General features: G+C 40.0%; 1 protein-coding gene across 1 annotated transcript; it reads right to left on the reverse strand.

Annotated features, from left to right (window-relative positions):
- Nucleotides 1–1,690: 1,690 nt before the first annotated feature.
- On the reverse strand, nucleotides 1,691–23,202 carry PEL1 (Eukaryotic release factor 1 (eRF1) family protein). The gene is made up of 17 exons (XM_078577963.1): nucleotides 22,855–23,202; nucleotides 15,979–16,288; nucleotides 15,809–15,891; nucleotides 11,953–12,028; nucleotides 10,554–10,628; nucleotides 10,431–10,487; nucleotides 10,200–10,245; nucleotides 6,523–6,598; nucleotides 5,168–5,243; nucleotides 5,067–5,099; nucleotides 4,874–4,942; nucleotides 3,592–3,698; nucleotides 3,248–3,320; nucleotides 3,110–3,148; nucleotides 2,683–2,777; nucleotides 1,974–2,080; nucleotides 1,691–1,878 (listed from the first exon to the last, which is right to left on the reverse strand). Exons 2-17 carry the CDS (start codon nucleotides 16,027–16,029, stop codon nucleotides 1,805–1,807), a joined length of 1,137 nt encoding a protein of 378 aa, XP_078434089.1. The 5' UTR covers nucleotides 16,030–16,288; nucleotides 22,855–23,202; the 3' UTR covers nucleotides 1,691–1,804.
- Between the last annotated feature and the right edge of the window lie 1,182 nt (nucleotides 23,203–24,384).

Raw genomic sequence — 24,384 nt, forward strand, 5'->3', positions numbered from 1 at the left:
GATGCTCGGCAGGAAGCGGACAATGACTCGCGTGAGACGCCAAAGGTTTTTTTCGGCTGAACCATCATTATGCCTTTTGTGCACGAAGGAGGCAGAGGAGTGTAAGCATCTTTTTTTCCAATGTCGGCTTGCTCGGGCGCTATGGGCTAGCCAGGGGCTAGTAGAGATTACGTCGAGCTCGGTCTTATGGGCCACAATGCCGCGGCGCCAACATGGGTTTGACAAGGAGAGAGGGCGGAGATTTGCGGTGCTTTGGGCGATATGGTCCCACCGCAACGAGGTCTTATTCAAGGGAGCGGCAATGTCGGTGGAAAGGGCTACTAATAATGTGGAGAGACTTGTATTCTGTTGGTTTGGTCTTGGCTGGGTGGAGGGTATGGGGGGCATGATGGGCCTTATGTTTTTTGGCCTACACCTCTCCACGTCCACATGTACGGAGGATCACCAAGCTGGGTGATCTTCTTTATTGTTCAAAAAAAAAAATGTCCCACAACAATGAGGCTGCCTTAGTCCATCAAATACTTGTAAAAGTATTAAATATATATTTTGACTGAAAATTCAATTTTTTAATGCACGCTCTCTATGTCTTTGACTGTACTCGTTCCATGCTTAAAAATAAAATTGCATAAATCAGAATCTTAAATAACATTTTTTTCTTATTTTTGGCTTATCAGTGACACATCATTTCATCTTAAAATAGTTTAGGTTACTAGGCTGAATACACAAAACCAAAATTTGTTTGTTCCCAGTTTCCTGTTTGAACCATTGTTATTGTTATTTATGCCACAAGTTTTCGCTAGACAACTAGGAACTCGATAACAAAGATTGGTGCATGAAGATATCATCTACTTCTTGTTTATCTACTTCTTGAAAATGATATGGATATTTGATAGAAAGATACATAAATGATATGAATAACTGAAAATATTATTTGAAAAAATTAGTACTTCAAACTTTCATTGATATATTATGGTCTATGATAACCTAAAAGTGTATTAATTTTAATTTTAATTTTTTGGTGAGATTTAAAAGTATAGAATCATAATAAAGAGAAAATGATGTTGTTACATTAAGTCTCTATTATAAATCATTCGCCTAAATATTTTATGCTTATACAATGGCAAAAAAATCTCAGAAATCATAAAGAAGTGGTAATATGGTTTACTGATAAATATAAAATCTTATAATTAATATTTCCAGAAGTATATTTGTAACCAGTTTTGAATACAATGTGATGATGAACAATAACCAGCTTAAGGGCTGAGCTGTCATCTTTGTCATCAATGCATGTTCACACCGGTATGTAAGTAATATATTAAACACAAGTCGTATATCAAGATTCATATTGCAAGCTAAATATCGCCACCTAATAAATTAAACTTGACATATTTTGCCACTTCAATTCTGGCTTTTTTTTTTCAAGATCTCCGCCCTATACATTAGGGGGAGGGTGCTATGTTTCTGATGCAATGGATAAGATCTTACATGTATGATTAGACATAATTCGCTGATCGATACCTTTTCTCAAAAGAGCTGGATTTCAAAAAAAAATAATGTAGGCAAAATAAGTCGTAGTCATCCTTGGATGTAGCAGCTGAAGCCAAAAAGATTTTTTTAACCTCAAAGGACACTCTAATTTTGATCCTGATGGCAGACTACGTAAATTGATTAATACTTCTCAACCAAATGGTTAAACAATAAGCAGGCTATCACTCAATACATGAAAGTCCAACAAACAATACTTTCTGGTACATCAATAGAGATAATATAATTCCTACATTGCAAATGCATGTATATATCTTTGTCACATTTCGATGTCTTCCAGTTCTGGCAGTGGAAAGCGGAGAATGGCGGCGATTCCTGTAATCTGAGCAAGCTCTGGTCCAAAAGACAAAATAGAATGAGCTCACAAACACGAGGGAATAACCAAACATGGAAATTAGAAAATAATTACAAGGACAGGCATTACTCACGTTCCCCAGAAATATGCATGGATGAAAAAATATGAGTAGTCCCGCCAGAACCTTTGACCGACTCCACAAAATTAACGTACTTCTTTCGAGTCTCTACATCAGAATTCCTGTAGGATATCATCCACAAGGATAGTCATTATTTTACTTTCCAGATAGTGATATGCCAAAATAAACAACACCCTTTTACATTTTTTGGTTGACTTGTATTGTGAATGAAGTACTGGCTTCTACTAACTAACGAACTGATAAGATCCACATAGATTGTATCATCTTCTATGTAATTCCACAACAAACGATGATGAAATGCTTTGATTCAGTCATTCTTCCATGTCCAGCAATAGATATGGTGAATGAGAAGAGAGATTAAGGGTTCCGAGGTCGAGAGTTAAAGGAGAATGGTCAAATGGGGAAGGAGGGATCGACCAGGGATGAGCTTCCTGAAGACACTGTGATGTCGAGATGATCACGGGGGACAAGGATTGTAGAGGGAGAGACAAGGAACTTAAACTTCATAATATGACTTGGCTGCCTGCCTTATTTAAATGGAACATAAAGAAGGAAAGGACATAAAGGCCCCTAGTGGCCCCTAGTGACATAAAGGCCCCTGCATAGGGTTGGGGATTGTATCACAAACATCACAACTGCTGATTTAAGGCGCCATCTGTAGACAAAGATAAAAAATAGCCAAGAAAATTTCTTCTTTTGGTACCTCAGAAGGCTATCAGTTATCAGAAGGGTCTGGATTGCCATCCGCTCATGAGCCAGTTCAACATGCTTGGGTCCATAACAAGCGCGACTTGGATCCTAAAGCAGAAACCAAAGACGGTAAGGAGATCAGAGGAAAGCAGAAAAACCCCAAATATCAACTAGGAGGCATGGCAAGAACTTAAATATTTCTATGAGAAAATTGAGTAAATTTTAGCGTAGTCGACAAGATTGTATTTTATCAGGCCAGAAGATATAACATGCACATTGCTACGAAAGACCGAGCAACATATCCTCCTCGGGTAAATGAAAAAATTGATGAAATGTGACTTAGATTTGTTGTCAAATCCAACTTAGATTAGCACAAGAATCAGCTATTAGAAAAACATGGATTCAGTTGCCAAGTTAGAACTAGAACAAAAAATACTAACACTTGATAGCATGTCGAAGAAATCCTTGAGAGCCCGAACCTACATCCAGGAAAGAAACAAACAAAGATTAGATGGATGAATAGGGTAAAGGCCAGAACCCCAAAAAGTAAATTCGAAGCTTAAAACAGAAGTCAATGCCTCCAGCGCAGCTTTTGTGTCTTTTATCAAATTCATAACACTCGGAACGTCTAAAACTTCTTTCAAGCTGTGCCTGGATATCAAATATGAAAGAAAAAAGATTAGTGTACAAGAGCCAAGTGAGAGGAGAATCATGAAAGCTTCCAACAATTGACCATGGTCGAAATGGTTCTAATGAAAGTATATTCTATGACTAGGACCAAACAATACAGCATTTCTTCAGGTTTAACAAAAGAATCAATTCAGAAAAATATATTCAAGGATCAAACTGAATTAAGAACCGTCTCCTACTAAATCACTTGATTCCAAATAATATTAACAAGTACTAAACACAGACGACTTACTTATATCCTGAGGTAGAATGTGCAAGAATTATGCGAGATTTATTCTCAATAATTGGTCTTAATTGTCTGCGTTCTGCCTCCAGTAGAATGTAATCACGGAACTGGTCCTGAAAGATACAACCGAGAAAACTATTTGAAGAGAGAATTCCACAGGTGGTGATTCGTACTAAGATTGATGCAATGCATAATGTAACACCATATTTGAGGGGAATATCCGTTCCTATTATTTTAGTCAAATAGCATTCAAAAAAATATTGTTTTAGTCAAATAAGCTTATGTTCTGGACTTGGAGATTTTACCAACATGATGACTAGATCTAACATCAGCATGGTCTCAAGCTTGAAACTCCACCATCAGAAAACATCAATGCACATCCAAATCAAATGGACAGAACAAATATTAACCAAAATCATGCAAACAGAATTCTCTGGTAGACGTGCAGTTGGGATAATTCACCAAGGGGCGAGAAATATTTGAGGAAAATCCATTAAATGCAGTCACACTCATGCGAACAGGGTAGAAGCTAAATATTATTCTACATTCCTCAGTTGATAGACTAACGTAGATAGCAGGATATAAAACTGAACTTCTGGCCACAAAATGAATGACAGGTGCACTAAGACCAAACATGAAAGGATATTCTCTTAGAATCTTGCACCAATAACCCAATACTCTTTTTCATTTTTTATGACGAAACTGATTATCTATCTTTAGAGAGCACAGCAATCTGAGGGTATTTATTTTGGATGTGTAAAGGCCATCAGTTCAAACAGTGGTCAGAATAGTTATTTCAAAAGCAAAAGTTTTACATTTGAGTGTTAATCTAACCCAATAACTTAACCACTTGAACATGGTTTGATACAGGAACCCTTTTTTTATACAATGTTGAAATAAACACAACTTGAACGAGAAATATGTGCTCATGGATCATCAGTTAAGACTCTGTTAATAAAGCATCTTCGATACATAAATCATTTCTACTCAAATAAAAAAGCGATGGCAGTTCATTCCCATGGTGCATTCGCAAAAGAAGGCTTCTTAGAAAAGGACTTCAGCACATTCGATATCCCAGAAACGGAGTATAGAAACCTTGTAAAATTCAATTTTAGAGACAACAAAGAAGAATAAGCAAACCTATCGTTCTAAGCTGTCATTCAATTAACAGAAATTCTCTAGGTTATAATATCTAACTTGTACAATGGAGGGATGGCTAAATTGAACAGTGGAATCATCGTCTACTTCATATAGTTTTTAAGCATATAAATACAATCGAATTGCATACCTTTGTAAATCCAGGGCTGGCAACTACTACACATTGAACCACCTTGAAGTCCACATGCTTTAGGAAAGCCTGAGAAGCGCAAGGCATTATTTTGAAATCCAGAAAAAGTAAAAATGGCAGAAGAATAATGAACAGGCATCTTAAAGGCCATAAAAATAACAAAAAAAGTTTGCAAGCTTGAAAATTTATTCACCTGAAGAACATTCTCAAAAAATTTCTTCAATGCCTGGGAATAAAAGATTACGTAAGCACTATATCAGATAAAAAGTAGGGGAAAAAAGGTTGTAATTGCACCATTTCATAACCAGCAATAGCAGGGCCATGCTTCCGTGGAATGGAAGATTCTATCCGTGAACGAGTTGATGTGATACTGTTCAGACAAAAAGTTATGCATAAGCAATAAGAAGAAAACGGTGAAACTGTAATGTGATGAAAAAAATGGATCAATGCTTATGATTCAAATAAAATTTTCTAACGAAAATACGAGAAATAAACCATTGCTCAACAATTATCTAAGGCTATAAGAATCATAATTGCATCACCAAATATAGTCAAAATAAACAGTCAATGGTAGATCATGTCCCAAATGTCACGAATAGAAAAGGCATCTAGGCACAAACTTCCTAGTGAACCATTTGTGAGAGTGTTAAGAGGAGTACATGATTACGCATCCACGGGATACAAAGCATGCTCGGGTCATTTTTTTAAGAAACTTTCTTATAAATGTAGTGATATATATAAGAGCTTGCATAAATTTGAAGAATAACTGTCCCTTTTTCACACGCAAAAAGGAAAAGGACAATTTACTCATGTTAATGTCTACCATACATTCATTACCCATATAAGGTACCCCCAAACATCAAATGAATCTTTTAACTTATGAATTCCATAAAAATTGGAATATTAGATTATCATTGTTTCATTAAAAAAATTACGAAAGATTTTTTCCTGCACTAAAAAGGAGATGAAGTTATGCAAACAAACGTTGTTCATTTTATAACCAAAACCTAGGTTTGTATCATAGAAGAAGAAGAAGATTTCTTTGACTTTGTCCCACAGTCTATTCTTCAATAAGTCAAAAGAACAAGAATAGATATATGAAGAGATAATTACACTAAGATTAAAAGAAAATGTAATATAATTTTTCAATGCGAAGCCAGTTGTTCAGATTGAGGAAGGTTTCATCATTGGATTTCATATCTACCCATCCAGTTGACATAAAGCTCAGCTGAATTGAAGCGAGATAGAGGAATAACACAATATGGATCAAATATAATTATCAAATGGACCTCCATAAAAGTACAAAATATCGATAGAAAATGATGAATATTGTAAAACACCACACTGTGGAGGAAAGAAACAGATGCAACACAGAGAGACGAGAAACCAGCATAAAAACCAGCATCACAGAGGAGCCCTGTCATCCTGGGAGTCGGGCTGAGTGTGAACAATGTAAAAACCTAACATGTTACACTGGGGGATTCCTATCCATATGTAAGACTTGAAAACCTTAAAAAGAATTACACATAAACCCCTACTTCCAACCCAGATTTATTAGACTAATTTTAAAAGGCAACATGTGATACATAAGAGAAAATATCATAAGAGAAAAATATCATAGCAGTTGAACATCTCCCGTGTATTCTAACCTTCTACCAATGAGAAAAACATTTGCTAAACCCTCTTGCATCAGTATTACTGCAAGATCAGCACTTGCTGTTGGATCTGAAACAAAATGCGAACTTAGAAAATAAAGCCAAAAAAGTTGTCTATCACTCCGGTCATTCATTGTGCACACCAGGTTTTAAAAGATAAATGTCAAGTTGTTCTTATAAAAGGATGATGTCGGGAAAATCACCCAGTGATCAACCAGATGCTATTAAAAACATATGAATGATTAGTGCAGACAATGGCCACGATGGCCTCCTCTTCACTCCATTCTAAACCAGTATGCAACAAAACTCTCCACGTCAGGTATAACAGAGTCTGCCAAGGCAGTCATTCCCTTAAAAACCACCTCCAAGTCATGTCATGCTGGGCAAACAAACATGCAAAGAAATGGTGGGAACAGACTGTGCACAAAGCGCACTCTGCCAAGGCGTCCGGGAACATTCTCTTCCGGAAGGATAATGTCACAAGAAGTCGCCTAAGCAACAACTATCCAAAAATCTGAAGCTTGACAGGAACCTTCTGCGTCCCTATAAGGTATTGTGTGGTGGTGGTTGTCGGATCCTTTGGCAATCCGCTCTAATCTTCATGTAGGCATCACAGACCAAAAAGGAGGTGTCTCTCCACTCCTAGCCATCTTGTCACTCATTCAAAGGTTAAAAATGTAATAAAAACAGTTGCATGCAAGCAGCCCTTCCACCCTTTGATTCAATAGAACACCCTCCAAGATCAGATTACATGTGTCGTCCCAGCCCTCCTTGACCTTGTCATGAGGGCTCTTTGCATTGGTGAAGAGGCATAGAAACTCCTCCCATGGCATGCCTCTAGCCAACCAATTATTCAAGTAGTAGCTATAAACATATTCATCCCCAAGCTTGGCGCTAAAAGATTTCTGGATTCCGGGGATTCCTATGCCACAAAGTAGATTCCCCTTGATCTGGAACCACTCCCCTCTCCCATTTATGCCTCAAGCCATAACTGTCCTTCAGGACGTTCATGATCATATCCCCCTTCGACTGCATAATTCTGCCCACCAATTTTTTCAGCAGTGTCAAGTTTGTGGAGTGTATATGAAGCATCCCCAAACCCCTCTGGTCCACAGGCATACAACCACGTCATGTGAGACAAAAAACATTCCCATTCTATATACAGATCCTTTATAAAAAAATTGACTCATCAAGACATCCATCCGTTTTCCTACCCAAATACTCATTTGAAAGACCAAGAGGTAGAAAATTGGTAACACCGAAAGGATCAATAACAGTAGCACCAGTGGCCCCTTTCGATATGGCTCTATTCTGCCACCGCTTCAATCTTGATCACCATCTGCCTATTTGTCAATGGCAAGCCAAGACAACAGAAAGGAACTAACCGGATGGGTGTCCCAGAACTTCCGTCCACCAGTGATAGCCCAAATCCCACAAAAGCTGATTTGACATGATTGATCTGTATGCCCAAAAGATATGCAAATAGATCTAAAAATAAGGAGAGGTTCTTAGCTTCCTTCACAAAGTCTTCCATAAAAAATGTGGTGTCATTTACTTACTGGAGCAACAGAATGCATGTTGGGTTGCTCACCATCTCGAAGTCTCCCAGCACATGCCTGAACGGTACATGTGGCCAGGGCATCTACTGCTAGAACGAGAAATAATGGTGTCAGCGGACATCCCTGCCTGGCCCCTAGTTGCAGATGAATCCATTTCCCCCCTGGACTTCACCAAAGACATGAAAACCAAGAGACATAATACATCACTACAGCCATGCCGCCTTTCAGAGGGAAAGCCTCTCTTCCTCATAGAGGACCACAAAAAGTCCCAATGAAGGGAATCTTATGCCTTCTCAAGTTGACATAACTTTCTCAATCAGTCTTTCGGTGTCCACTCGTAACTTTCTCTACAATACGATAGGGAGTTAAAGCCTAAATGAGGGCAACAATAGTAATTGTCAACAAAAGGACGAACAGAACTATATTTTCTTTACAAAGGAAGAGGGTAAAATTATGTACTTATGAACAAAAAGAGAAAACCTCAACAGAAAAAGGTTCACATTGATCAGAAAATCAAACTCAGAGAGGCAACTCATGCCGTACTTTCGTGGCACTCAACAGTTGGGGAAAGATAAAAGCCTTTTCAACATCCTTCTAGATTCTTTGATTATAGAACTCAATGAAGGTGAGGCAGGACTATTGAGTTCCAAAAACTGTCAATTTTACATTTCTGAATTCATGTTAAGAGGAAAAATAGAACACCGAGGCTAAAGAAATGGAGGAATTTACCCATTTGCATGGGGATTTTCTTGAGGCAAATGTACAAAGGGAAAAACAAAGAAACCTGAGATTTTGAACAATGAATTAATCACTAAGACTGACGAAAGAGAAGATTCCTGACAAAGCTGGTACTGAGAACTGGAGGGGATCATGAAAGAAGCAGGGAGGAGATAATATGTGTGTCCAAACATTTCCTTTTTGCTCCAGAATTTGCGTCTAAGTTGTGCACACGCAGTAAAAATCAAGGTCTGCAAATAAAGGCTCTTCGGCTTGACAGACTCGGGTTCAACCACATTTAAATAATCTGTCACATTATGTAAATGTGTGGGTGTCATATCTTCAGAACAGAATTTTAAGAGAATATCCCGTGCCATATGAGATTAAGCTGCTAGAGATGCGCTTGGGGAACAAGGTCACAGAATCCACTACAAAAGAAGTGGACCTATTCAAGCTTGCTGAAATATTTTGGGGAGACGGTGTTAAAAACAGCAAGATGTAAAAGTCTTCCTCCTATGTGGCCTAGATGGTAACTGGGCAGTTCCAGCATCCTTGGGTTTTCTGGTATTATTTGGTGTGCCTTATATCTCTCCAAGATATCAACAACAACTGAGGTTGGTAAAGTCAATAGTTACCCTCAAATAGATCCCAAATGCCAAGTGTTCAAATAAACCCAAACATAGAGTGTGGACACCTGGAATTCGAGATATGGTTAATGCCTGCAGAGGAGATCGGGAATGAAGATAGTAAGAGAAAGATAGAACTTGGAAGACAGGTAGATGACGATTCTCTGAATTCCGCTGATCACAACATTACACCCCTTGGTGGCCTGGTGACTGCCTGTAAACCCTTTCCAGCAACTCAAATCTTGATATTCAGTCCCAGAAGTACCCCATCAGTGTGATCCCTTGAAAGGCCACCCTTTATAGTACTGATTCCCATATTTGAGCCCCAAAATCTTGCTTATGCATTTTGGGAGGTGCGGTTGTCCCATCTAAGATGCACCATCAATGTAGCGCACATTGAATGGGTTCATGTCCTGCTTCAGGAGTTGCCAGCACAGAACAGGCTAGCCATTAAAATGTCCTGTTACAGCTCCTTACCATCTATCAGGAATTCAGCAAGACCATTAACACTTTTAAAAGCCTGCAATCTTAAGTATAGTTTACCATTTTACAGATTATCAACTATATAAATATTCACCATTTGAAAATCCAAAATCCACCACACTGTGGAAAAAGAGATGATAAGATTGGACGCCATTTGAAATCTGCATCTATTTTCATGTCCCCCATATTGGAGTTCTCAACAAATGAGGGAAGCAAGGACTGTACAAAAAAAAATAAAACAAATCCATAAAATGAAGACTTAGTTAGAGAGAGAAAGAACGCATACCACAAGCTTGTCGAAGTGTTTCCAAAGCTAATGAGTCCCAAATATCCTACATTTTTTCAGGAGAAAGAACTCATCACATCATAAAAGCAGATATGAAGTGAAATAACAATTTTTTTGTTTTACTGCAAAATTCGTAAAGTATGTAAACATCAGACTGATGCATAACATTTATTAGTAGGTTAGAAATGATAGTTCCCTCTGATTTAAGAGATTACACAGATTTGAACATACTTTTCTCAGAACAAATGGCCGGTGTGGTTCAATCTCAAGCGTGTGGAACTGTCCTATCTGCAGTAAATGGATTCATTAGAAGGTTACCAATATGATCTAAAATACACGCAGCAGAGTCCTCACCTTCACATATTCATTTTCCAATATATTTTTCCCACGGATACGTAAGACAGATCCTTCCTTGTCATAATCAACAGCCTAGGAAAAAACAGAAGGAAAACGATGGATGCCATAGGATGTGCTCAAAAGTTGATAAGGTCAACCAGCAAGTGAACCTCTACCAGACAGTGGAAGAAAACATAAAAAAAATGAATCATTAAGAGATTGATACTAAACATACTACCTACCCAGCAAAGCACAGCCATAAATGATAACAAATGAAAAGATTCAAAGTAATTAGGAGAACACAGATAAATATATCAATCTCTACTTCGACCAAATGCATCCCTACTTCGACCAAAGTAATTAGGAGAACACAGCTAAATATACAAAATTGCACAAACTTTTCTGGTATATGTGTATTTAACAATAACCAAAGAAAATATCCACTACAACTACACGAAGAATGGAGGATCAATGGCTTTTGGGTAAACTGTGGAACTTGAATCAAAATGGAAGTTCCATAGCAAGTTTTAGTTCAGAGGGAGTGTCTACCATATAGAGCATATTCCCCAAAAAGAACAAAAAAGTAGAGTTTCTAGACAATGACATTTTGCCCAGTTTAAAAGAGTCCTCATTGAAAAGCTGCCATTGCCACCCCTCAATAATGATCACACCGCTTGGCTTTCGATACAAACCCCAAACCCCTACAGACATTTTTGACATTTCATCTCCTATGCCCTCCCTTTAAATGATGTAGCCCTTCCCTTTCTTTGAAGGGCAGGAAGGTACAATTGTGGTAGTGTTTTTTTTTTTTTTTGAACTATAACTAGGGATGAACACCCGATGAGTCGGTACAATTGTGGTAGTGTATCTTACACAACGATGTCCGCATTTCAGAGCCTTTTCAGCCAATTCCATTTCATCGGAATCCCGCTTCCTCTTGGCGCCCATCTATATATTTCTCTCTCTCTCTGTCTCCCTTTTACAATTCGAACTTAGTGGGTTAGCCTCGTCTTGTCTTCCTTCCCATATGTGGCGTTAGAGATTTCCTATCTTTTATCATCTGTGAGTAGGAATACAACTAAGAAGTCCAAAAGCTGTTTGGTTATTTTCTTGACGAAGAAGGAAAAAACCGTTTGGTTATAAACTCCCGGCCTGTTTCAAAGAGGTTAATGGACCACTTGATTAAAGCATATGAGAAAATGACATCAGGTTATGGTAAACTCATGCTAATAAAATAAGGTTTTATTTGCATCGGAAAAGATTTCTTTCATATATGACGCAGAACATGATGAACATAAAACTTAAGGAGAAAAAAATCTCATTGAACAAGAAAAAGCAAGAGGTATGAATTAGTTAAGTACTAAATAATGCGGCTAAAAATATCACAACATCAGCATAGGGAAGGTCCTTCTCTCACCTCCACCTTTATCTCTAACTTCAATTTAACACGTTCAGCATCACGTCCACCAGACGCCATCTCCCGCATAACTTTCCTAGAATGCCAGAACAAACCAGGGAAAACGAAACAGGTATAAGAAAGCCAAAACAAGGTTAAAGACTTATCCATATCAATATTAGGTGACATTTACAGCCTGAGGGCTGATCCCAAGTGACATTCAAAAGGTTTATCTAACTAATAACAGAGGAAAAATCATCACAGATGGTCTGATGCTAAATGGTAATAGTGTTTTCCAGACCTAAAATATTTGTGAAGCTCAATATCATAAGTCCTCGATGAAGACCTACCAAAGTAAAAAGAAGCAGACTCTCAGTCACATGTGCAAACTGATGCTACACGTGTGAGTTTGAATAAGTGAGCGGGAAACTCTATAAATAGAAGGCGCGGGCTCTCCATCGGGCATCAAGAATCAGTTGGGGAAAACATCGTCAGGCGACCAGAGTTTTTCTTCCACAGAGCTGGGGCTGCCGATTCGGTCTTCAGCCTTGTACCAGATCTGTGTCTCCTCCTACGGTTGCTGGGGAAGCTGATCCGGACCTCAACAAAGCCATTCACTCAGGAGTTCCACATACTATTACTGATCGGGTTTCCTTTCTCATCTTACATCGTTTACTATTGATACCATACAGAACTCTTGGGTGTGGATACATTGCTTGTTACTAGTGTGTTTGTTGAGAAAAGATTCTCGAGCGAGTTTACTGGTTAATTTCATCCAGTCCGGATTTGTCAGTACCTTAACAATGAAGCTCAATAATGAAAATATACTACTAATTTGATAATTTTTCTGGACAAAGGTAATATATCATTCTGTCAACTTATCTGTTAGTAATATGAAGCAGGGGCCCACCCATGTTGGCCATGGTCCTTGGATAAAAATAATGTTTTTACAAGTCGTGAGACAATATCTCTCAATTATTTAGAGATTTCTTGATATATTATGAATGACGACAGAGATCTAAAATCAATAAGCAGCTAACTCTTTTTCTTTATCGGTTGAGTTCTACTTTTCCCCATGTTGATTCAATTGTTTTCTTCTACACTAGAGGCCTAAGCATAAACATGCATATTTTTGTGTTCAAACTTATGACCATTAAAACTTCAGAAGTTCCTGATTCCCCACTTAAACCATAAATATTTGATTCGATCTCTTCCATCTGTTCGCCACCAGATGAAAAGTTGTGTTGGCATCACCCCTCTTTCGGCCACAGTTGCCTCGATCTCTATCTCCGATATAGCTCTAGTGCCTTTTCTTCCTCTGCCATCACCTCCCTGCACGCCTGTCTTTCCCTCGTCTCTTCTTTTGCTTTGTGTATCCTCTGAATCCTTTAACTGTCATACCCTTGATAGAGCATCATTCCCCCTGCAGTTCCTCCCCTCTCAAATTTACTTACTGAACGTAATAAGATGTTGGTGTAGCCCTTCAAGTTTACCAGCCAATCTCACCATAGCCACACCTTGCCCAAGCTGAGATGACTATTACGACACTACCTCCTCCCTAAAACCCTTTTCCCGCCACCATTATCTGTCCATCTTGAGGTATGTGGACCTGATCTGGCTTTCATGGCCCTCCCATACTATTGAGGAGTGGTCCAACAGTGTTCTAGGGAGTGCTAGCACATAGGCCAGCAGAAACCTTTCGAACAGTTCCACCAAGCATAGGAATCTGTCCAAGTGAGTGAGATAGGTAGGGCCTCTCGTGATGCACCTTGCTTACACAAAGTTCATAGGTCTATTTCCTGCAACTGTGTTCCTGATATGAAAGACCAAAAAGCTGACCAACCCCAGTCCTGCCCCCCAGTGCCGCTGGGTCTATCTCCCGTCTCTGAACAGCAATAGGATTCCATTAAAGAAGAAGAACACACCAGTCGGCTCCTCGAACAGAGTGTCTCATAGAACAGCATTAACTAGATTTTAGACCAATGCCACAAGATACCCAAAACTGCTCATTTCAACCTACCGCCAAACCTTCGGATTTACTCCTAGAAAACCCAGTGTAAAGCCTCGCCCCACCAGATTCAAATCTTTCGCCTCTCAGCTTTCTAGCATTGTATGCTGCATATTGGCCACCATGGCAACCCACTCACGCAGGAATCTTCCCACCACTCACCCCACTCACGCAGGAATCTTCCCACCACTCTGTGATGCAGTTTATATAGGAGACTGCGTACATTGCATGAGACACACTTCCTATCTGACCAGCTATCTTTCCTCCCCGCACCTTCACTCTCTGTTGCTCCACTAACTTGGCCCTGAAACATCCTTGCATGAGAGGGCCATTCTCTGCCTCTCTCCTCCACACCTCTGCTAGAAAGCTTTTTCTCCAGCTTCCTAAATATCTCATGACCATTACAAAAATAAATATTAAACGTACTCTTTTTAGTAGATTTCTGCTTTCATTCACTTGCTAAGTAAGAGATAAGGCATTTGGCAACAGCATGCAATTTTCTGATTTGAATATGCTACACAGCTTATCAATGAAGACCTATAAAAAAATTTCACAGAAGTAAATGATACACTCCGTTGTGTGAGAGAGAGGGGGGATCTCAGGCGAAATGGACGAGGTAGAGGAGAATGAGGACGAGGAGGGTTGGCGGAGTGGAAGTCGCCAAGAAGGACGAGAACCGACAGAGTGGATGTCGTTGGCACAATTGTGATACGAGCCAAATCTGGAAATATAAATGCAAACGTGCATGTGGGAAGGCTTGTGTCGACCCATACTAAAATTGGATGCACTAAGAGACATTAAATAAGAGGGATCACCCTCAAGAATGGGCAGGAATTTTTTGAGAGTTAAGCTTCAGTCGAGAGTCGAGGAGATCCTTCAAGGCTGACGAGAAGAACCGATCTGGCTATTCTCTACTGGGCAGCAAGCTGATTCAGCGACGACTGTGTCTATCTTCTTACTATCTTCCTCCACCACCTTTTCACCTTCGTCTTCCCATCGTTCTCTCTTCTCTAGTTGCCCGAACGGGATATTTGTTTTGAAACGAGTTGTCTACCTTCTTCGAGAAATATTCTTGCAAGTATTTTTTTCCCTTTTGATACAGCCTGCGGATATGGAAGGAGGGTACTGTATCAAATTATTGTTGCCGATCGGTTTCATGTAGTACTCAACATTTTTCCCTCCAACGAGAAGGCTTCATAAATCCTACTGGTTCAGTAGGAAGTTAAGGATGGAAAAGAGGCCTGGCTGGTCGATCATGTCTTTGTCATGATCATATATATTATTATTAATTTTGGGTTGATCACTGATTTTGGGTGATCTTTCCTCTTTTCCTTCCAAAAAAAAAGAACCAGAAGAAAATATGTTTAAAAAGACATGCGAAAAAGAAAATGAAAGATGAAAAGCCCCTCAGTGGGCTTAAGATACAAGAGGGATCGTATCAGTAAATGGCAGACAACTCACATATAATACAGAGAGGAGTTGAACAAAAAATACTCAAAGTAGGCCCAACATCGAGCAAAAAATGTTTGCACCTACATAGTGATTTAAGTCACTGAATTAAACTAGATAATCTTCCAATCAGAGACTTTCATCAATATTTGAGCAATAAAATTATTAAGCATACTTATCCTAGTAATAACTCTAAAGTACATGAACTATCAGAACAATGGTCGTCTGGAATAAAGTATGGCATGGCAAGCAAGAAACATGCTTCTGAGATACAAGATCATATTGAAGCGCACCATACTATTCTCATATGTATTACCAAGCAAAATGCGAAATGACTTGAAACTCCACCATGAAATTTCCAGGAAAGTCTAACAAGTTTAGAAGCGCACACAAAACAAAAACCATCGAACAGATACATACCTTACAGTTACAGCCATTACTGAATCGCCAACTGAGATAAGGTTGTAAGCATGCCACATATCATCTTCTTCTTCTGGAATTATCTGAGATTAAAATACAACAAGGATTAAGGATAATTATCTTCCAATGAAAATGAAAATGTGAGTGGATGGAAAGTCGAATGAATATACCTTGATCATCCCTGATTCATTTGGAATCAAATCCTTGCGGACAAGCTTCATTGTCCAAGATGGCTATCAAAGTCACAGTAAAATGCAAGGGCAAAGCACACACAAAAAACTCTAAAGCAGGGCGTTCCCTTGCAAGTTAAAAAGACTCCAAATCTAGATTTTTTGGAGGGAAAAGTCCTCTTCCTCAGAGACAGAGGAACATGGGTCCCCCCCGATCAAACTCAATTTTGTTTTCTATGCAAGAGGTTGCATCTTGATGCATTTCAGAATGTCTCTTCCATGTCACATCCCTTAGCAATTCATCCAAAACCTAGAAGGAAGAGGGAAAACGAGAGAGAGAAGAGAGAGATATTAGTTTCATTCAAATTCAGCACTTCAAAGGACCTTAATCTATTTAACCGTTGTTTTAAAAGTGTGTCAAGTTAAATCCAACTGAATTTCACATTACAAAATATGAATCTCCAGGTCATATTCATCACATTTAAAAAAAAACGGTCATTTCTTTCGTTAGGTAAGGATGGTACAATGGATTTATTTTTCTTATTTGAGACTGATGGTGTTCCTATTGCAAGAGCTACCATGTTTTTTAAAGTAGCTTTCTCCCTTCTTTCGTTTGGTGTATGTCTAGGATGCAGTGAAGGAGCAGAATCCAAATCATGGGTGTAAGTCAAGCAGTTACAAACTGATCAACAAATGACTTCAATTGACACAGGGAAAGAAACCAGTATTAGAACATGATAGGATCCACATCTGGACTTATCAACACATGACCATTCAGACAATATAGACAAATTATGGTGCTCCTTTCACAACTAGTGGTGGCACAATAAGGAGACCTGTTGGAAACTTTATGACAAATCAAACCACATCCGTCATGAACATGTCACAAATCAGGTTCCTCTACATGGATTTCAACCCTATGTGATACCAATAATGCAGTTTTTGAGCCAATGGCTCAGTCAGGAGCACCCATACCCTCCCACACCTCATGTTGGATTGAGATGCTGAAGATGCAATCTTACTTCCAACAAACCCAAACTGACAGATGGAGAGTTGGAGAAATGACTGAAACAGTATACATTTTCTCCAGATTATGATCTCCTCCTATGTGCGCCTTATATGATGGGATATGGAATAGGGTTACACATAACAGGGACCCATAATGGGGTCAAGTACAAAGGAAAACATACAGACCCAGTGTGGTTCATATAAAGGAAGTATAATAAAAAGAGGATGCCAATGATCATCATCTGACACCTCAAGGTTGAATGACTGAAGAAGGTTCAGAAGTTGCAGGCAATGATGACCATAGATATTCCATCTGTTAAATATGCTCCCCTACTGATACAACCTGTCTCATATCTTAAGCCCACTAAAGGCAGTTTGTCTTTTTTTTACCCTTCCCATAAGTCCCTTTAAAGATTTTTTTTTGAAACGTTAAAAGGGACGATCACCCGACGAGTCGGTGACCCTCCCAGTAGAGCCTTACAGGCCCATCTCGGTCTATCTAAACATGTTCAAACCCTCCTCTCTCCATCCACAACACAAGGAAACCAGGCTATCCTAAGGCCTTCCAACTCCTGAACAGCTCCATCAGTAGAAGCCGTCCTTCCTCTGAACAGCACCTCGTCCCTATGTAATCATATGAACAAAGTACAACCAGTACCATCCCCTGTGCCTTCTTCCTTCGATACCTGCAACTCTGAATTGAGCCCAAAAAGCCTCTTCCGAATTCAGGTCAACCATTGATACTTCTTGGCTGGCCCAAATCGTGCGAGCAAAAGGGCACATGAAAAATAGGGTTTGGCAGTCTTCTTCCCCTCTTGAGCATAGTACACATGCCAATGATGCATCTGGATATAGCCTTTTGCAAAAGGCCCAGGTAATTAGGCTTCTCCGTAATAGAAACTGTCGAAGATACAAGTTACACAGTGCAGACTTATCGGACTTCCTCTCCAAGCATATCAGGCCCTATTAGACCCCTTATCGGGCTCTATCGAGCCCACTATTGCCAGCTAACGGCTAGTTAAACTAGCCATTAACTAGCCGTTAGGAGTTAGCCGTTAGACGGCCTCTTTATAAATCCGAACTTGCACATTGTATTGTTGCTGTTCTCTTAAAAGAAAAACATCTATTCTTCTTTTGTTATTCTCTTGTTTGGAGCCTCAAAGTTCACAGAAACCATGCAAAAATCCATACTTTCGTGAAGACTTTTTGCCACCATATGAACCTACACGCCCAGATGATTGTCGGGTCCTCCTCTTCCTCCTCTCGGATCCTCGTGTATGCTTTTCGTCAGAAAACGGGTTGTTGACCCATGCCCAGCCATCTTGTTCACAGCACTTTGGGCTCAACAGTGCTAGGGACTGCTGCATGTCCAAGAATTCTGCAACCCTTTTGGTCTGACAGGGCACCAGCTAACATCGGGTTCCACAAACCATCCCAAAAGTCTCAAACCTTGGTGTTAGGTTTCCATGCGATTGCATATAGTCAAGGGAATGCTTCAGGCAACGTGCCCTGTGGTGACCATGTGTCTAACCAATATGGAAATACTAAGCCATAGCCTAACTTGGCAGAGAAGTTCTGTACACTGGGGAAGATCTGTCTGAGTCCTTGCCAAAAGGACGATGCACCTTGGAACAAAGTTGCTTTTCCCTCCCAATTCAACCCCCTACCATAGCTGTCCGGCCATATTTGAATGGAGAGGTCTTCCCAAGGATTCATAATCTTTTCCATCCACTTTGTCAGCAGTGTTCATACTTTGTATGTGTAAGTCCACCAATCCTACCAACTTGATAAGTCTGTCACCCCTCGACACCACATTGGCTTGCCATCCCATTAGTCGTCGTTCTACCTTCTCTATAAACAGTTGCCAGTCTGTTTTTGTCATCCTACCCCTCTTCAATGGCAGGCCCAAATACCTCATCAGTAATCTCCAAATCGATGTTTTCAATGCCTTTGCCCTGAAAAGCTGACTTGACACCACTTTCTTTGTTGAAAGCTCCATGGAGGTGGTGAGGAGGTTGTCCATTCTACTAGACCTATATGCATATTTTTCAGGTCTTCAATGAAGAGGAATGTCATTAGGATGGCGCATTGTTTGGTAGCCCAGCAATAGTCCTTCGGAACACACTTGATTGGTACATATGGCGAGTGCATCCACTGCCAGGACAAACAGTAGTGGTGCTAGTGAGCACCCTTGCCTAACACCCCTTTGTGGTTGTATTCAGCCTCCCTCTGAGTGCCTGTTCACTAACACAGAGCATGAATGAGAGGTAATGCATCTCTTCACCACATGATCCATTCTTTGGGGAAGGCCCTCCTTCTCATAGATGCCCACAAAAATCTCCATGTAAGGAGTCATATACCTTGACAAAATCAAGCTTCCACATGAACTCTCAAGGATCTTTCCTTCGTGATGCCAATATCTCTCTTGTTGCCACTGTGTTGTCCACCAATAGTCCTCTCTGTATGAATGTTGATTGGAAGGGTCCAACTAGCTCTCCAATCACATCCCTCATCCTGTTTGCCGACACCTCGGCAAAGATAAGGTATATTGAATTAGACCATGAAATGGGTCTGTAGTCCTCAATTCTAGCGGCTCCTTGGCATTTTGGTAGAAGGAAGAGGTGTGATTTATTGATCCTCTCCATACTACCTTGTCCTTGATGAAATTCTTCAAACGTTCTGTCACATCAGGCCCAACCAGCTTCCCAAATTTTCTCTAAAAGAAAACTGGAATGCCATCTCAGCTTGGTGCCCCTTCTCTGTTTAGTCCCCTGATTGCCAACTTGACCTCCTCTGAGAAAGTTCTGGCCAGTTCTGTTTGGTGCTATGGACTCACCATCGTTGTCCACCTACCACTCCATTTCCCCTCATTTCTCATCCCCACCTTGGAGAAAGAGCGGAAGTTTACAATAGCATGTCCCACTACCTGTGTACTGACCTGTTCCTGGTTTGCTATCATTATTCTCCGTATCTGGTTAATGTGTCTCCTACCGTTCTCCGCAATATGAGATAATCTCGTATTAGAATTGTCAAGAGTGTTGTCTCCAATCCATCTCCAATTCATGTCCTCTTTTGCCACAACCCCTCATGTCTTCAACGTTCTTGTGTCTCTTCTTCATCTAGTGTTCTACTGTCCGTCAAATCATCCGGTTGTTTTACCATAGATGAAGGCTTTGCTTTTCCTCCTCTTCTTGTCTTCCTAAACTTCCGTCCGATACCCCATCAGGTGTTCTCTCTGCCATTTTATTTTCATGGCAAGTATCTCTGTGTCTGACCTGAATCTAATTTGTGCAGTCCTCATTTGCTCCACCTCCTTGAAATTGGCTTCTTGTAACCACAATTTGTCTACATTGAAATAAGTCGACTGCCTATCCACCTCATTTGTTGCCCATAGAATAGGGATGTCGTTCGATAGTGGTTGCGGCAATGATCTCACATCTGCAAAGGGGAAATGCTTTGCGAACTCAACTAACACAAGAACCTATCCAATCTAGATCACATCCACGTCCCATCGTGCTCCTCCACATATACACAGTCCATTGGCCCCATTTCTGATAAGGTTGAATCGGAGATGAACGATCAAAAGTCTGTCGAGTTTGGATCTTGGCCTTCATTGTCATTGGTATGTCTCTCGCCTCCAGAGTCACATTGAAGTCTCCCCCAAACAACATTGGAGACCCTTAGAAGGTGGACACCACTCATGACAAGTCCCTCCACAGGTCAATCCTTGTGTCATTCGTTGAGCCATACGCCAAGACTACTACCATCTCAAAATCATCGGCTTTCCTTTATATTTTGACTCTTGCGCCTAATTGACTTATCCAAGTGTCTAGTTCAGAAAATACTCCTTCATTCCAAGCTACCACTGCTCCACCCGACCATCCAACTGCATTGTCTGCAAAGAATCCTATGAAGAAACCTCGGCCCACTGAGTTCCAGTCTCGTGTCTTGCATCTTTCCAGCATAGTTTCCCTTTAAAGATGCAGCTCGCCTTGAGGATTTAGGTTGATACAAGAAATGTGATTCTGAATCAACAACTTCTTCATCACCATTGTCTGCCGACAACATCTACCCCCTCGGATCTTGTTCCCTTAATGACGTCCACCCTGTCAGCCTCCCTCCGTCTCGCCGTCTTGGTGAAGTACATTCTGGCTGACTTCCCTCCCTCCTCTCCATTCGTGATGCCAATCACTTTGGCTCATATCACTGATATCCATATCACCACACACAACCGATTAACCAATCTGAAACTTTATCAGATCTACATAATGGATATAATCTTACAAACAATATTTGTTTCATCCCTTGATGTAAGCTCTATTGATATGGCATCCTTTTGAAAGATAAAATATCATCACTATCTTTCTTCTTCCCAAATTCATTTGACACTGCCGCTCATAATCAATTTCCAGAAGAAAAGGCATAGTTGATACCTGAGTTAAGAGACCCAGTTAGAATGACAGAAAACTTCTTCCAAAGTTTTTAATACCAATCTGACTAGAAACACGGGTTTCTCAGGACTGAATCTCAGCAAAAATTTCCAAGGCCTAGAAATGGTGCGTAGTATCCGTAGATCTTGGGACCAATCTAAAAGCGGTCAACGATCAACCAAATCAATCCATCCATCATCAATGGATTAAATTTCTTTCTTAAGTTGAGTTTGTTAGTTTTCTAGATAAATAAAATGATGAAGACCATATAACCTTAGAAAATATGTGTCCTTGACTTCAAGTTTGACGACTGACTACTGACCAATCAAAATCCACAGCGGCCTTCTTAAAGCATAACTTTTCGGTTGGAAAGTACTGTTATACGAGCCAAATCAGGAAATATAAAGGTAACAGCATGTGGGGAGGCTCGTTTATATACTTACTAAAAGTGGAGATCATCGATATGGCTGTTTTTGGGAGAGTTGGTGTTTTCAGTAGGCAGTCAAGGAGATCCTCCAAGACTGAAGGGAGAACCAATCCGGTTTCTCTCTACCCGGCGCCCAGCTGATCCAGCCACGCCGAGACCATTTGCTTTTTCTTTGTTTTACCCATCCTTCGTCTTCTGTTCCCATCGTTCTCCTTTTCAAGGTTAATGAACTGGTTATTTTGTTTTGGAAGGATTTTTATCACATCCCTGGTGTTATTCTTGCAAATCTTCCAAGTCTATTCGTTAAAATTCGGTACGAGAGGAGGGTACCGTATCATACTACTCCAAAAGTTCATTTTCATGTGGCATCAATGGAATCAAAGTAGCCATATTCTCCAGTCTCCCAGACGTCTAACAGAAGAGCCAGACAAGTTAACTGGCCTTTTTCTCCGGAAAAGGAACCCAGACATCTCGAACAATCAAAGAAATTTTAATTCAAAAAAAAAAAAAAACAATCAAAGAAATTTCATTGGCCCTTGACTTTAATTTTGATAGTAGATTATTAGGACGTCAGACGACTATTCTGATGGTAAACAAAGGGGTTTCGCAAAACTGAATCTCATGGAACAGTTCAATACTAATTGTATGAATATGAGTATAAGCAGTTCTTCAGGCCAATCTAATCGTCGGGTAAAGTAAAGTCCACTCTGGCCCACTTCATGCATGTTTTTCCTGTAAAATAAATCCTCCTAAAGTTTCTTCATCTGGCATCAATGGAAGCAATTCAAAAATAGCCAAATTCCTGATTCCCAAACGTCCAACAGAATAGACAGACAAGTTGATTTCGTCATTTTCCAAGATAAAGCAAGACGTAAAGGTAGGAAAACAAAATAAAATACATGGGTTATGGACATTAATTTTGACAGTAGACTATTAGGACTTCGGAGGACTAAAGACAAACTAGGCAGAACTATCAAGGGATTACTGAGGACAGAGGCCGAAAGATCTTACCTTTGATCACAGACTCTGCAGGGTTCGGTGCGATTCTCGATTGAACTCGAAAAGGAATGCCGCAGGGTCTATGGGCAGCTTCTCAGAACGGACAATTCGGTACCTTCAGGTTGGATTGAGAAACAATGAATGGAGGCAGATTGCTCTGTCACGCGTCCAGGAGATGGCCGACAGCGGCGATTGAGGCGAACGCCGCGAATCGGAGGTGGAATCGGAGGTGGCGAACGCGACGATCAGCTCAAGAAAAATGAAGAATCGGACGTGGAATCATGGAAAGAAAACGGAATATTTCTTCATCGGACCAGGGAGAAAATTCGGCAAGAGATCAAGATGAATGACGCAAGGATAACGATAACGCTGATGACGGAAATCGTTACTAATTATTATTACTTTTAAACAATATAAAGAATTTGTTTTTATTTTAATTTGCAAATTAATAGTGCAATATGCAAATTAATGATACTATACTTTAGCTGTAAACTAAAATTAAGAAAAATGGAAATTACGAAATAAGAAATAGGAAAGTTATTTTATCGATTTCACTTTAGGGAGGTCGGGGAGAATGTAAGTCTATCTCTATCTCTAACCCTATCTATATTTATCTCCATTTGTGTCTATATCTTCTCTATCTCTATATCTATCTCTATCTCTATCTCTATCTCTTGCCGTGCAGACTTCTTCAGTCGTGAAATTAACTTTTTTTATTCTAGATACTTAGACTAAGAATGTCGCGTAGATGGAATATTCAATTATAGTGATTTTTCAATGACGAGCATGACACATAATAATTGAAATCCAGTGACCAATTGAGATAAGTTAATAAATAAAAAACTATAGCAAGTGTTAGGTCCATTGTTGGCACAAGGGTGACAAAAACTGGGCCCCTCTCAAACTTACCTTACCATGGGCCTCTCTACTACTATGCACCCAAAGTTCAGCTAAAAAATTAAAACAAACTGTGATAAGTCCTTGAATGATATGAATGTGTAATTTTTATTAAGAATAGTTCAAAAGACTAACCGAGCAGGACGAATGGGATAAAGTTGTTGATCCCTGTATTCACCCATGCAGCTTCATCGTCCATGTCACGAGTAACCCTTCCAATAAGAGGGATAAGTTGAGTTTAGGGATCGTCAAACGTCATCCGTCAAGTCACACATCCCTGTGACAGACACGTGACGGATGACGTGACGGTGACGGTGAGGAATGCACTGGCGCGTGACGGTGATGCTGACGCGTGACGGGCTGTATGTGACGGTGACGGGATACCTCGGACGCGTGACGTGACGACAGGTCCGTCACAGATGACGACCGTGACAGATTAACATAGTAAAATAAATATTATAAATAATAACATAGTAAAATAAATAATATTATACTTCGACTATGTTTGTTAACATAGTCAAAATAAATACTATTATTTCTGTCATCGGTGACGGTGACGGCGTCACGGTGATGGTGACGTGACGGAACGAGGAAGAAGAGACGCGTGACGAGTACGTGACGGAATTTTTCAAAATCCTCGGATGC

The sequence above is a fragment of the Wolffia australiana genome, chromosome 7 (genome assembly GCF_029677425.1).
Source record: "Wolffia australiana isolate 7733 chromosome 7, ASM2967742v1".
NCBI classification, from domain to species: domain Eukaryota; kingdom Viridiplantae; phylum Streptophyta; class Magnoliopsida; order Alismatales; family Araceae; genus Wolffia; species Wolffia australiana.